General features: G+C 47.9%; 1 protein-coding gene across 2 annotated transcripts in view; it reads right to left on the reverse strand.

The window, feature by feature from the left end:
• Nucleotides 1-564: 564 nt before the first annotated feature.
• The window catches only part of LOC126516588 (uncharacterized), an 82,243-nt gene continuing 66,574 nt past the window's right edge, over nucleotides 565-16,233 (reverse strand). For both annotated transcript variants that reach the window (XM_055064029.2, XM_055064030.2), the window contains 3 exons: nucleotides 13,238-13,466; nucleotides 11,768-11,870; nucleotides 565-1,231 (listed from right to left, as the gene is read on the reverse strand). In XM_055064029.2, the coding sequence (XP_054920004.2) occupies nucleotides 931-1,231; nucleotides 11,768-11,870; nucleotides 13,238-13,466 (633 nt within the window). In that variant the 3' untranslated portion in view covers nucleotides 565-930. The remainder of the gene's footprint in view (nucleotides 1,232-11,767; nucleotides 11,871-13,237; nucleotides 13,467-16,233) is intronic.

Here is a 16,233-nt window from a genome sequence, read left to right on the forward strand (position 1 = left end):
TGTCTGTCTGCTCCAGTGCTAAGAGGGACAGCAACAGTCCTTGCTGTGTGCAGGGAGAAAGACTGACGCAAACTGACGCAAGGAGAAAGACTAACGCAAGGCTCGCGCTAAAGCACGAGCCTTGTGCGCATAAGAACGAGTTTCTGCACAACAGCACAACAGCACAATGCACAACAGCAGCCAGCCGTTGGCGAGCATGTCTCGTCTTGGGCAGCCCATGTATTCGCCGTCTCGATTTAGACAGACCAATTTATCATTTGACCTATCTCACCATGTTTGGATTCCTCCAAAACGATGCGCGGCATTTTAGCATTGCATTTAATAGCTTTCTAATCGAGCGCTACAATCTACTAAATGCGTTTGGCAGGCGCTGTTCCGTTTTCTTTATCATTACCTTTATTGGTCATCGTTAACCTGATGTGATCGTACTGCGTCGCGGTGTACCTCTACCAAACGTAAACAATTTTTTTTTTTTCGTTGCAGAACACAATCCACAAAAAGGTTCACCTTATTAGAAATTGCAAATGTTCGATTCGATATTCAACGGCCATTTTTCTCAAGCACTCGGAGCATCCATGTGATCTTTATTCCATGAATAAATAAAATCGCAATACATAAATAACTAAAATATAAAATTAACATAAAAGCGAACTCTTTACTCGACGAAACAATTAAAAAAGTAAAAGTCGCAAAGTTGAACTGCGGCACGCAGTTTTTGAAACAAATTTATGTGGTTCTAAATATAATTAACAAAGACAGATTGTGGGAAAGATATATCAACCGTCTTTTCCGACAAATTAAACAATCATGCAAAGTTTCGCATGAAAAAAAACTATTACATATAACGTTTTTTTTGTTTTTTCTTTTTTGTCTTTTTTTGTCTTTTTTCATATTCTATATTTATATATCGCTAAGTGCACGATGGCGCACTTAGCGGTGCGCCCGAAGATTCATGGCGTGCGGCTCAGGCTGCGGCCGCTCTGCCCGCTTCGCTCTGCGCGGTGCCTCGGCGTCGCGTTCGAGGTGTGGAAGGACCTGCTCCACCACAAACTGCTCGGCCGACGGGAAAGACAGGATGACGTCCATCCAGGCGGAAAGTCGGCCGCGAGAAGAGGAGGGCTCAATGACCTCAGTAACCTGCTTTGTCTTGGGCAGCTTGTGGAGCAACTTCATCAGCAAGTAATGAAGCCACAGCACGTTGGTATGCGGGCGAAAGGCCTCCCAATCGTCACTGCGAGAAAAAAAGGAAGCAATAGAGCGAGTAAGGTGTGTGTCGTAGATTCGTTTACTAAACTTGAAAATGGACAGTCTGCAAAGAACAAGTTGTTTAAGCGCAGCGCAAAAAAAAAAAAAGAAAAGGAAGGCGGCAGGGACACGAATAAACCCACACTGACATGCGATACTTTCAAGTTCGCGCGTTTGCGTTCTGCTTTTTCCGTTCGTGTTTTTATTTGCGCCATTCCTTGCATCGCCATTTAGCACTTTTCTGACATCTGAAAGGATGTAAGTACACTGTCATTTTTCTTTATTTCAGTGCCTATCAGTACAGTTTTCTTCCTCATTTTGAGTCATTTGCATCAGTGTTTCGGGCCATACGAAAGTGAAATGAAGGAGCCAGAAAGGAAATGCTTTCAATGTACCTACCTGAACTAAACGCTATACATTTTCATTGATGGAGCTATCGACCTAATAATCAAATTCGCTGATCGACGTCCATGCCTGTTAGCATTTGCGCTATGATGGCTGAAGGACGCCATATTCTTATCCATGGCCAATCAATAAAGCACATGGTGTTGCGCTTATTGAGAACAAGTTTCGAGCACATGGTTGTATTTTCACATATTCGGATATTCAAATCTATTGCACTGAAAGTTGAACTGCCAGAAAATATTTAGTGTGAAAAAAACAAAGAGCGCTGCCGGCACTCAGAATATCGCCGAAGCCTTCGTCGCACTCGACTGGTCCGACGCTGGGCGACGCTATTTAACCGACTGTCGCGACATAGCGCAGCTTAGGAACTTTAGCGGCTGCAGTTTGGCGGCCTTCAGAGTTGTAGATGCCTACGACAGTTGTTAAATGAAGAGGGATTCTTCGTCTGTGCGAAGGCACCTAAAAAGACCAAGCACCCCGCGTAGCGAGCAAAGGCCCGGCCTCTGGCATCCATTAAAGAGAGACACGTGTAACTTTTCATTCGGTTTGGGAACGCCAGCTGATATGTGCAAGACGTCCGTCTCCGCAGGACGTCCACCAACTTTGCGGGGACGGTGTAGCCAGTGCTGACTTCGCCACAGTAGGCGCTCTGCTGGCTCGGATTCTTCAGTGCCTTAGTTGCCTCGGAGTTCTCGCACGTTGCTGTACGATTAGCAGTGTTTCACGAAAGAAAATGCATTGTGACGAAAAGCACGGCGGGCTACGCAAATGCGAAGGCGTGGATAGCTTATAGCACACTTTCACAACGCATGAAAGCAGCAGGATCAAAGCTGTGCTCATTGCAGTGTGTTCATCAGTATTCGCGCGTTAACTATAATATGTGCCGGGTAGATAATTCAAGCAAAATCAAAGAAAAGCGCAGTTACGGTGGTGCTTTATCTGTGTTTAGTGTGTTCTCACAACCATATGTATGCATACAATTGCGTACCCTGGACACGACCGTACACGCAATGCATCCGACTCGTAACTGCGGCTATCTCCAATGAGCGCAAATCGAGATCAAGTCGTGATGGAACAGCGACCGCGGAGACCGCAGCAAAGCACGTTAGCCAAGTTGCGCGCCTTTTTCGTCCACTACTACGCGAGTCTGACAGGCATGGGGACATCTTATGGCAGCATATACAATAGCTAACGTTAGCCAAGCTCTTAAAAATAAAATTTAGAATATAACGAGGACGCAACCAATGGTATTCCGTCAGCAGTGACGTACCGCAACAGGAGGATTCTTTTTCTCCTAACTATGGATAGATACGTTAAATAACGAAGCTTTTAATTACTGGTTTGAGGGCGCGAATTTTTATATAAAAGTAATAATTGCGTTTTAGAAACACCCGCTTCAGTTTTCAGTGCGCTGTCTCCCGTAATTTTTTCCGCCTTATAAAGAAAACGCGCGAAATATGAAAGTAGCCGCACTGTTAGATACTTATCGGCACATACCCTTACGGAATTGTAATATATTAAAACATGCCATCATAAAGCAATCATAAGCTACTTAGAAGTTAATTTACTTTATAGCCGGAAACACGGATTTTGTAAAGGGATGCGAACTGTAAACCATTTGCTTGAAATTGTGCATGGCTTGTCACGGTAATTAACTCCACCCTGCAAGCCGACGCAATTTTGATTGATATTGCTACCACGACCCACATTGTAAGTTATTCGAAAAGCTGAATTCAATAGATATTCATCCCAAAATAATAATATGGATTGAAGCATATCTTTCGAACAGTGTGCAGTATGTTTCAGTAAACAATGTCGATTCTAGTCATCCTAATGTTTTATCAGGCGTAGAACAGGGATCCATTTTGGGACCTTTATTTGTTCATTTATGTTAATGATATTTATTCATGCGAAGATCCAGGGGTTACACTGAGGTTATTCGCCGATGACTGCGTGACCTACTGCACTGTGCCAGCCTGAAGGACCAGAAAATTTAATTACGCCAAATTGCTGACTTGTTTGGCTTGGGACATGGAAATAAACGTCAAGTAAACGAAGTTCCTCACGGTAAGCAGAAAAAAAAGAGCCTTTTTCAGTTGCCAAATATCGGGTACTGATATAACACAAGCGTAGGAACTGAAATATTTAGAAGTCAATTACACAGGACCTAAAATGGGCGCAGAACACTGCGACTACATGCACCAAGGCATTCAAACAATCAGGATTTCCTCTCCGAAATTAGGGATGGCATCACCACAGGTGAAAGTAGCTTACAAAACCTTAGTAGCGCCAATTTTTGAGTATGCAAGTAAAGTTCGGGACTCCAATCAAGCTTATCAAGAAGCTTGAAAAGTACAAATTAGAGAATTCAGGTTTATCTGCGGTAAGTACTCACGTCACGTCAGTGCAACTGCTTTACATGCCAAGGGATGCATTTGCCCCTTCGGCAGAATATCGCTGCAATGAAGCTTTTTTTCTTTTGTATTTTATGACGCATCAAAATTGACAAGGAAGACCACCCGAAGCAACTGTGGCGGTATTCTGGTCGAAACAACCACAACAGGTGCATTCGAGCGTCTATCGCACGGTGCAACACTTTGAAGAACTATTTCCCGAAGCAATAGAACTGTGGAATACACTGCCAAACAGTGTTGTGAATGTTGGTGTTTTTTTTATCAAGTTGAAATAATTCTTGTACCACTGCGAGATTGGTGAATTGGTTTTGTTACGTGCTTGAATTCCATGTATTATTCCGTCGACCATTTCGCGCTGTGAGCATTAAGTTTTTTATTTTTTATGCTCCTCTTTATAAACTATTCTTTGCAGTGTGCTGCCACTGTTTTTGTACCAACCACGGTTATCCATTATCTGTACCCACTTCCTGTATGAGGCTTAGAAGGCTTGCGGTATGAATAAATAAATTTTAGAAAGACTTATCAGATCACCAAATGGTCTGGACCAAATCGTCTTGACCAATCTGTCTGTAACGGTTCGATATCGCTTCCAGTTTCCCCCTTCTACAGCACCACTATGCCTGCAAGACTTTTGGCGAAGCTTCTGTAAGAGTTCTGCCTGCTTTGCACTGTAACGAGCAAAATAAAACAGCACGCGTATTGCTTAGCACTCATTTTAATGTCGCTTGTATTGAAAACCCGCAAAGGCGGTCAAGAGCGTCGAGATTCCTTAAAAGCACTTGTTGGGCTAGTTGGTAGCTGTTCATTATAAAATATAATGACGCCAAATAAATGGACACACACAAGAGGCGCCCTGTCCTGTTCCTCTCTTGTGTGTCCGTTTATTTGGCGTCTTTATAGTGTTACGGAAGGATGAAAGAAGAGAAGAAGAAGATCGCGGGACGCTGGCTGCTGCGTGTTGTTGGTGGTCAGCCATCTTATCTAATCTGACTCATTTTGCATATATATTGTAAATACAATCTTCTATACTCCCAACATCCCGTAACATATTGGTGAGAGGTGCGGGGTACTACGGCTGGAAACTGAGCTCCGCAGTGGACGTCGCATCAACGTCCGCACCATGACCGACGGTGAGCACTCGGGATCAACGTCGTTGCCGCCTCCTATGTCGCATGCTACGTCGCTGTCACCTTCGGTTGTCGTTGTGCAACCCAAGGATCCTGAAACTTTCTGTGGGACCGATGGCGCCGACATTGAAGAGTGGGTGGCTATGTACAAACGCGTGAGTGGAATCAACAGATGGGACCCTACGCTTATGCTAGCTCACCTGTTCTACCTAAGAGGCACGGCAAAGGTGTGGTACTAAAACCACGAAGAGGAGCTAACCAGCTGGGACCAATGCAAAGAGAAATTGACAGAGTTTGGCAAACCAGCCGGCCGTAAAATTGCCGCAAAGCAGGAACTGGCCTCCCGTGCCCAATCCCCCACGGAGTCCGATGTCTCGTACATCCGGGACCTGCTGGCACTTTGTCGTAAAGCCGATCACGACATGACAGAAGCTGAGAAGGTCGGGCACGTGCTTAAGGGCATTGCTGACGACGCCTTTAATCTGTTCATGTGCAAAAGCTGCTCTACAGTTGATGCTATCATTAAAGAGTGCCGACAATTCGAGCAAGCCAAAAGCAGACTTCCGAGTACTGCCGCAACGTCCACGTGTGAAGATCAGCCCGCACAGCAGCATGCATCGCCATCAGAGCACGTGGTGCGAATCGTTCGACGTGAACTGGATGCGATGGCGCCCGCAGATTTCTGTTCGCGTAGCCCTGATGCTAGCATTTTTTCCGTTCCTCTCGTACAAGCCATCGTTTGCCAGAAACTTGAAAACATTTGTTTACATTCTGTATGTGCTGTCGCCAATCCCAGAGCTAACGAACGCCCTTCTATTTTCGCTCCACCCCAACGCTTCTCTCCGCATTATCACAACCCGACTGAGTGGAGAACTGTGGACGACCAGCCGATCTGTTTCACCTGTCGCCGCATTGCTCATGTCGCCTGATACTGTCGCAACTCGTGGCCCTCAGCACCTCGCACGCCGACCAACCAGAACCATTTTGATGCAAATGCCCGCAATGTTTCGCCCACCGCCGAGTCTAACAGCGCCGACAACTCTGCTCGGGACACGTGGTACAGCCGCTCACCATCGCCGCGCGGACACCAGTCTCGTTTATCTTCCCGTTCGCCGCAGCCATGTCGCCTTTCGTCCCTTGTGGCTTTTGGCCGCACCCTTTTGGAAAACTAGGAAATGGAGCCTTCGGAGGTGGTGCGGCATTGCCGACTACTGCAGCAAATACTCTGTCTGTGCCCACAAGGAGAAGTATAATTGACGTTAAAATAGACGGCGTACCTGTCCAAGCACTCGTCTACACTGGAACCCACATGTCTGTTGAGTGCTAGCCTATACGTAGACTGTTTAAAAAACGTCTCACCTCAGCAGCTGCCCGAGTGCTTCGTGTGGCTGACGGCGGCGTACTGGTTGTTCTTGGAATGTGTACTGCGCGTTTAAGTATAGCCGGCCGCCCTACTCATGTTCTCGTTGCTGTGATCTACAACTGCCCTCACGACGTTATCCTTGGATTGGCCTTTTTATACATTCATTCTGCTCTCATCGACTGCGCGACCGGCGTTCTTCAGTTAAAACTGCCTCAACTCGCCGATGCTCCGAGCACAACCCCACCGCACTTGTGCTCGCTTCACGATGTGCGTCTGTAATCCGAGGCAGTTATTTACGTCACTTTGACCGCCCAGCCACAGGTTCCTGACGGTGAATATATGTGCTTCGCCCCATCATCGACGTGCTTTTCAATCGGAACGTTGCTGTTCTACATACGCTGGTCACGGTTACTAATAACGACGTCGTTCTACCACTTCTCAATTTCAGCCTGTGCCCTCAAATCATTCCGGCCGGCATGTACTTGGCCAGTGTTTCTTCTGGTTCCGAATTTGATATTGGGAGTCTGAATGCCGAGAGTGGTTTATTAGCACCAACTGCAACTCACAGCTCTGGTTCCTTAACGGAGGACTTCGCGAAAATGATTGCACCTGACCTCACCTCTGCACAGGCCACGGACATACGTCTCCTGCTTGAATCGTACAGTGACATCTTTGATTTCGGCGACAACCCTTTAGGCCAAACATCTGTTGTTCAGCACCGCATAAACATTGGAGACACGAATCCTATTCGTCGGCGTCCCTATCGTGTATCGCATGCTGAACATCAAGTAATCCAATCAGAAGTGGAAAAATTGCTCCGCAAAGAGGTCGTCGAGCCATCAGCCAGTCCTTTGGCTCCGCCTCTCGTCCTTGTGAAAAAGAAAGATGGTACCTGGCGTTTCTGCGGCGATTATCGCCACTTAAACAAGATCACGCGAAAAGACTTCTACCCACTACCACGCATCGATGACGCCTTGAACTGCTTGCACGGAGCTAAATACTTCTCGTCCATGGATCTTCGATCTGGCTACTGGCAGATTTCAGTTGATGCAATGGACCGCGAGAAGACGGCCTTGATCACGCCGGATGGCTTATATCAGTTCGAAGTCATGCCCTTTGGCCTATGCAATGCTCCTGCGACATTTGAACGTATGATGGACTCTTCTGCGAGGTCACAAATGGACCACCTGTCTATGTTACCTAGACGACGCTATTTTTTCTCCCACGTTCGGCAGCCTCCTTACCCGACTCGCTGCAATTCTCGCGGTCTTCCGAAAAGCCGGCCTTCAACTTAACTCCACGAAGTGTCAATTCGGGCGCCGTCAGCTTACCATGTTGGGACACCTCGTTGACGCATCCGGTGTCCAACCAGATGCAGAAAAAGCTCGCGCAGTAAGCAGTTTCCCTTTGCCACGTTCTGCTTCTGACGTGTGCTGCTTCGTCGGCCTGTGTTGTTACTTTCGCCGTTTCGGCGAAAACTTCGCCAACGTTGCTCGGCCTTTGACATATCTTCTGTCTGACAGATCTTCCGTCTACACTGACGCAAGCGGCCATGGCAGCGGCGCTGTTCTCGCCCAACAACAGAATGGTACCGAGTGCGTGATAGCTTACGCCAGCCGCCTGCTGTCACCTGCCGAGAGGCTTTAGTTTGGGCTGTGGCCAAGTTGCGGCCATATTTGTACGACCGCACGATTTCGGTCGTCACAGATCATCACGCACCTTGCTGGCTGTCTTCCTTTCGGGACCCGACTGGACGGCTTGGCCGCCGGGCTTTGCGGCTCCAGGAATTTACATTTAGTGTCCATTACAAGACTGGACGCCTCGACAAGGACGCTGACTGCCTCTCGCGTCACCCCTTGGATCCCCCCGATCCTGCTGCGCATGATCCGGTGACCTGCGTGATGGCCTTTACTGACATGACCGACATGCGCGCTGGACAACAACGTGACGAATCCTTACAGTCCATCATCGCCGTAATGCAATCTGGCAGCACTGACGGCACGTACCGCATGTTCGTGCTGCATGACGGCATCCTCTACCGCCGAAATATCAACCCTGATGGCCCTGAGTTGCTCCTTGTCCTTCCTTGTCATCTGCGGTCCATCGCTCCCTGACAACTTCACGACGCATCGACGGCGGGACACCTTGGAGTTTTGCGTACATACGACCGCGTACGAAGCCGGTGCTTCTGGCCGGGTCTACCGCTCCGTGGGTCGTTATGTCGCCACTTGCGAATTGTGTCAGCGCCGAAAGAAACCTCCCCTGCCACCTGTCTGACTACTTCATCCAATTGAAGTTCCCTCTCAACCGTTCTTTCGCGTAGGCCTTGACCTGCTTGGCCCTTTTCCGACGACGACTAGAGGGAATAAGCGGATCGCTGTCGCTACTGATTACGCGACACGCTACGCTATAACAAAGGCGTTGCCGACTAGTTGCGCAGTAGACGTCGCCGATTTTCTCCTTCATGACGTCATTCTCCAGCACGGCGCACCTCGACAGTTACTTACAGACCGCGGCCGCTCGTTCTTGTCTCGAGTTGTGGACGACCTGCTCCGCTCTTGTGCCACTGAGCACAAGCTGTCCACCACCTACCACCCACAAATGAACGGTCTTACGGAAGGTCTCAACCGAACAATCACAGAGATGCTGTCGACGTATGTCTCCAACGATCACCGCGACCGGGACGCCACGCTGGCCTACATGACGTTCGCGTATAACTCGTCCCGACACGACACCACAGGATATTCACCCTTTTATATCTTTTGTATGGTCGCGACCCCACACTGCCGTTTGACACCGTCCTCCCTTCTGTGCCACGTGTTGTAACTGAGTACGCTCGTGAAGTCATCGATCGCGCTCACATGGCACGTCAAGTCGCCCGATTCCGTTTATTAGCCTCGCATCATGTACAAAAAGAGTGTTATGACCAGTGCCATCGCGATGTCAAATTCGCGCCAGGTGCTTGGGTGCTCCTTTGGTCACCATGTCGTCGGGTTGGCCTCTCCCAAAAGCTTCTCTCTCGCTACACGGGGCCTTATGAAGTACTACGTCAAGTTAACGACGTAAATTACGAGATTCCGCCGCTACAGTTTGATGCATCCTCAAGTCCGATGCCTGTTGACGTCGTGCACGTTTCACGGCTGAAGTCACACTTCGCTCGCAATTCTTCGCCTAACATGCGCCGAGGCGGCGCTTCACCACCCGGGGGTCATGTTACGGAAGGATGAAAGAAGAGGAAGAAGAAGATCGCGGTACGCTGGCTGCTGCGTGTTGGTGGTCAGCCATCTTATCTAATCTGACTCGTTTTGTATATATATTGTAAATACAATCTTCTGTACTCCTAACGTCCCGTAAGAATATTTTATATTTTCGAGATTCCTTGCCGCACTTCGAGTGAGGCGAAAAAAACTAGTGTAGAGTACTCCTTTAACGGCACTCCTCGCAACCCTTGTGTAGCTTCAGAACATATAAGCCCCATAAAAGAATGAATCATTGCTTTGTGTCAAAAAACGGAACTGCATAGTTGATTGTGCATCTTTTTCTTGACGTGACGGGGACGAGACCCGACACGAAAATTAAATCAGATCACTCATTAGGGTTCCAGCCTCAAAAGCAATAATTCGGCTTAGCAGACAAACCAGTTATAACCACTTCTCTACAGCGCCTTAAAGAGAAGTTTCTGAACGATTTGCCTAATGAGGCATTCTCCATTACATCAAAAAAGGCATTGAAAACCATGATTTATTCACTGTAACATGGTTGCTTCAACATTTGTCACAAATGCTGTTCATCATTTCTAAAACATATACATCTTGAAAGCATATTTAGCGCAAGCAAACAAGGACGGAAGGGAGACAACACCACAATGCGCTATCCTGTGTTGCCTCCTGTGTGTCCTGTGTGTCCTTGTTTGCTGGCGCTAAATATGCTTTCAGTTTACCAACACGCCCAACAAATGGCAATGTACATCTTGCCGTCGATTGTTGATTCTTGCTATATGTTTTGCTTCTTGTTCGTGTTAAGCTTCCTAACTGTTAATTCTCCTGCAATGTCTCGCCAGATGTCTATGGTAAAGTAAATATTGCACGCTCGTCCGCTGATTGTGGGTGGCTTTGACAGGCCCGTTTCTTGTATTCTGTGTTCACTTGTGCAATGAAAATTATCATTATTATCATTATTATCATTAATGATTACGTGTGGTGTATGGGCCAGATATGGCCAGAGAGCGCCATGCGAGTGGCGAGAATTATTAATCGCGCTAACCTTCTGTTTCTTTTCATACATCACGGAATTCCTGCCCCATACTCCTGAAGTTGCATCACGTTTCGCATTCCGCGCAAGTTCACCCGGGAACATGGACCTTTTCATGTTTCCTGCCTGTCATCAACACTCAACTGTACAGGAACACTTAATCTTATAATATGACAATGCCAATTTTCAAGATCTCGATATTTTTCATAACTCGCTGTCAATGTAGAACTACGGAACAACAAAGCAAAGCTCGGAAACGAACACACTGTTCAATTGCATTTTCCTCTTTTATATTTACCTTGCGCTTCGTTACGTGTATACTCTTCTTTTGACAATTACCCTTTTTTTTATTATTATTCAGCCTCTTTCTGCCGGCCACGGCAGAAAGCGCGTTCGCTTGCAAAATGAAATGTGCCTGGCACTCCCCCTATCCGCGCACTCCGTAACAACAGCGTGGCACGTGGCAATTTTGCCGCTCCGGTCACCACTCACTTGTGCTAAACTTTTTCCGCTGGGACTGCACGAGCAAGGACTATATTGCCGTGTGAATAAAGGAAAGTGTTAACCTAGTGATAATGCAAGACTATCTCAAGTAGTAGTGCCATAGTTGCGAAAATCCTTAGAAGTACGTGACGTCACACCAACTCACCGGCGCTGTTGTTCGGGAGCGAACTTCGAAAACGCAGTGCCAGACGAATCGCTATTGGAGAGAAACACTGGCTTACCCTCACCCTCGAGACATGCAGGCACTTTTGCAGTCGCAACTAGGCGTGCAGCGATTTTTATTTTTGTAACGCCTGCAAAGCGAATACGTGGGGCCGCGAACTCGAAAAACGATCTTACGCTAGAGCTGGGCGTAAGATTATTAGCAACGGCAGCGGGCCAATGGCAAGTAGCACCTACGAACAAAAATCTGCGCATGCGGGCCATGGTTTTTCACCAAGCAGTCTCGCTCCGCTCACCCGTTGTGCTCCTTCATGATCCGGTAGATGTCGTACTGGAAGCTCCCCGTTCCCTGGAAAATAGCGGAGTCCTTGGAGAGGTCCGTGAAGTACACCTGTCCACCTGGGCCGAAAAATAGGGGACAGATGCAAACTTTGTACATTACGCAGGAAACTAAAGAACGACGTACACAATCTTGTGGTGAAAGTGAAGGTGTATTCATGTCCTTAGTATAGCATTTGACCCCACATTTTGTATGTCATCGTCTATGCCGGAATGGATAAAATAGCTGGGATTAGGAGACATGGCACAGTTCAATGAATCAGTAGAGAGACAAATGGGCCTACGTGCTTTTTTAGGTTATCCTATTCCTCGGCATAAACATGCTTACTCGCTTATATATGCAAGGCAGCAAGCTCTCTGAATTTTGTTATAAACCCCTGTCCACCTTGGGTTTCAGACTTCCTTTACAAACAGCGGTGCCAAGAAGACAGTCGAATGAAGCCGAAACCACGGTGTCCTTGAGCGGGCGAGCTTAAATTATTGGCACCGTCCAGGTCGAACCAATCGCGCAACTATTGATCGGCGTGTTTGAGAATTCTGCCCTCTGTGCCTACGTAAAAAAAAAAAGAAACGTAATCCCAAGGATTGGCGAAAAAGTATTCCCAGGATTTTAAGTCGCCACACGTGGTCACTCACGTAGGGGCCCTGAAACCGGAGGACGCCTTGGAATGAGCGCAGCGCTTTTTGAGGAATAAACGTATATTGCGGGATTTACTGTCCCGAAACTCCGAAGTGGTTTATACGATTAGGGAGGAACACGTAAAGGGGGGGGCAGGGCGGGTCAGCGATATAAAATTTTGTCCCTTTGGTGTTTTTGAATGTGCGCCAAAACACGGCACTACAGCGTTCTTGCATTCCGCACCCATCACGAGGAATAAATTCCGGAATGAATTTTTCGGGGCTTCTTCATATGAAAGGATTAACGCTTTGAGGCCTCTCATACTGCCCTTTAACGCTGGGCAGGCACCGGTACAATTCACGTGGTACTACATCCTCCTATAGCTTCGGCGTACGTATATATGCATACATATATATTTTTTGTTCAATTTCTATTTCGCGGCACGTTGGCTATCACTGAAAAGTTAACGAATACAATTCTGGGGTTTTACGTGCCAAAACCACGATCTGCATATGAGGCACGCCGTAGTGGGGGACTCCGGAAATTTGGACCACCCGGGGTTCTTTAACGTGCGCCTAACTCCAAGTACCGCGGGGGTATTTCGCATTTCGCCCCCATCGAAATGCGGCCTCCGTGGCCGGGATTCGATGCCAGCGACCATCACTTGCCTACGGGCGCACGAACACCGGTGGAAACACGCGACAGGCTGTCGCAAAGCCACGGTCGCCATAGCGGGTCGCCTTGGTCTTTAAAGGTCCCGGGACAGCGCAAGCAAAGCCGGCCGAAGCGTTCGCCCAGGGTGGAGTACCTATGCGTGTCCGCGACAGCGTGTAGTCGATGACGGACGCCTTGACGCCAGCAGTGCGCAGTCGGATCTTCCGGCCGTGCAGCACGAACTCGGCGAACTCCTGCTCCGTGGGCTTCACCAGCACGTTGTCGCAGTGGAGGTCCCGGTGCTCGAACTCGAGCTCGGGCTCGGCCACAGCCAGCGAGCAGGCGACTTGCAAGAACACGCTCTCCAACTGCTCGATCGTTACCTGCATGAGGGCAGGTGCGCCACGCCCTTTATCGCCCCAGTACATTTGCGCAGGCGAGTACATATGCGCAGTTCTAGGGCAAGTATACGAACGCTTGTTGTGGTAAATGCCAGAAAACTCTGCACCGCTTTCCTGTGAACCGTAAGTGCTAGCTAAGAAAACTTTTGACGACCACGGTTCAATTTCGAAAAACGCCGCGAAAATTTTGTGCAAGAAGGCACGGCAGTTAAGCGAAAAAAATCCTACATGATCCGGTCTGGTGGCACCAGATCGCTAAGTGAAAACGTATCCTTTCTTTTTTTTAACCATTAAGAATGGCACAAGTTGGGTAATCCTGAGTTCAAATCTTATTGCAGCACTGCATCTGGATGGAAAAAAAACGTAAAAGTATACGCCACGTACACGTTGGCGTATACGTCATTGCACTCTTTTGCTCCTAGCTTGATTCTGCTTGACAATACCGTGCCATTTTTTTACCTGATGCGGTACCATTGCGCCCGACAAGCGTTAAAACGAGCTAAAAAGCACCGAGGACAGCGCGGGCGGGTCTCCAGCCTAGACACGAACGATGTCGATTTCTTGTTTTCGGCAGTACGAGACCAGGGAGTTGACCCGGTGGAAAATGGTTTTTTCCTTCGTTCGCGCTAAAATATGTGGAGCAAGTCGAGGTACTTTTCAAGGGTTACGCGTGGCCAGTGCTCGCGAACGAAGTATTTGTGCGGCCACGTTCAAGACCGAATTTGTTGTCGACAAGAGCACAACGTATATGGCAGGCCGCGTGTACGTTGATTACACGAGAAGCAGCCTGCGAAGCATGCGAAGCCTGCAGTAGCGGTGCGGTTTGGGGGACGGACTGATTAAAGAAACGCTTGATATTTAGAGTCGATCAAAACCCGAACGATGTTCGCAGACAGTGTCACATGACACGGCTCGCCAGCGAGTTGAGGCAGATTCGTAGAGTCGCGCAGACTTGCGCTGATGCCAGCAGTGCACATTCAATTGGTTCGATTCTCAGGAACGCAGCGTGAACTCTACATCAGTTCACCATGCTCGCTACAGACAAGATGGCATGGCAGACAAATGTAGCTAGAAACAACGCTTGTACGGGGCGGACACACAAAAACAGACATGGGCGATGTGCTATTTCTAACTGAAATCATATATCGAAATGTGCCATTTCGTGCATGCACTGAACAACGCAAACCCATCCACTGATACAAGGTTTACTGCATCCAGTTTGGTACACGTTACACAAAAAGAAGATAATCGATGTAGTGAGATTTAAATAAAGCTGATAAATTGTCCTCTAGCTGCTCCTGAAAACACAAGGCGCGTCTGCTTCGTTACACCGATTACAATTACTTCCTTCAAAAATGCTATTACCAATTACTGCCCGACAAAAGTCAGTCTTTCTCAAAAGTAATCGATTAATTCTACATTACTTTCCCCATATATTTTCTTTATTTTTCACAGATACAGTGAACGGAAAGATGGCCTGGCATTTTCAATTATATTTTTCAAAGCTGTTGCGGGCCTTTTTGCCTCGTTTTTGTTGAAAAGACATCAGCAGCGACACTGAAGACTTGAAGACTCGCTCGATGTGCGCGCTGGAGCGAAGGGCCTTGTTGTAACGCACGGACACCTCGCGCACAAGATTGTCAATTACCCGGCATCTGTGCCTTCTACGAAGCACAACGCTTTATTGTTACGGGGACTTGAAGCTGCCCTCCGGTGGGCCAATGAAAGGATGAAAAAAAAAACGGTTGGTTTCGAACTCTGTTCTCTCAGTACAACAGCCCGATGCCTTTCCCATTTTTAGCATATGGACTACAGAGTCATCCAAGTTGGTGGGAAAGCGGTTAGATAAAAAGTCCCCTGAAATAGCGTGTGAAGTTGCCAGAGAAGGTGCGTAGAATGCCGAGCTCCTGGGTGTGCCTGTCGGAGCATGCGCGTCCGCGAGGCTGCTGCGTGGCACGATATCGGGCCAGTGTTTCCGCCAAATTCACGTTCTCAAACCGACGTGGCCTGTTACCGCTTGACCTTTCAAGAAATCAACTGCTTACTTGTGATTACGGAAAAAAAGTAAGTGAAAAACAGTGAGCGTAACCAATTAAACAGTGTAATCGTTAATTCACGAGGTTAACAAAAAATGTAATTGTTTACAAATAACTACGTACAATTCGTTACTTAGAAGTTACATTGCAGCCCATTCTCGGGTGCGTGGATAGACGTAGTACTGGCGGCGAGATGGCTAAATGACAAGGCCGTAAACAAATTAGACAGTCACATGAATAGGCATCTCTCGGTGCACTGTCGTGTCTGCGGGCGTGAGACAATGTTCAGTGCTGCACAACATCGTTGAACAATGTAACAGCACGACAGCGACTCAGTGGACCAGTTGCGTGGCGTAAAAGAATGGATAGAAACAAGCGGGTGGAAGCTATGCCAGAATGCGAAGGTGGGCCCATTGCAAGCTATGTCCGTTAAAAATTAAATTATGGGGTTTTACGTGCAAAAACCACTTTGATTATGAGGCACGCCGTAGTGGAGGACTCCGGAAATTTCCACCACCTGGGGTTCTTTAAAGTGCACCTAAATCTAAGCACACGGGTGTTTTCGCATTTCGCCCCCATCGAAATGCGGCCGCCGTGGCCGTGATTCGATCCCGCGACCTCGTGCTCAGCAGCCTAACACCATGGCCACTGAGCAACCACGGCGGGTAAGCTATGTCCGTCTGCATCATTTATGACCTATCTGAACTCTGAAG

Source organism: Dermacentor andersoni, unplaced genomic scaffold, assembly GCF_023375885.2.
Source record: "Dermacentor andersoni unplaced genomic scaffold, qqDerAnde1_hic_scaffold ctg00000042.1, whole genome shotgun sequence".
In the NCBI taxonomy this organism is placed as follows: Eukaryota; Metazoa; Arthropoda; class Arachnida; order Ixodida; family Ixodidae; genus Dermacentor; species Dermacentor andersoni.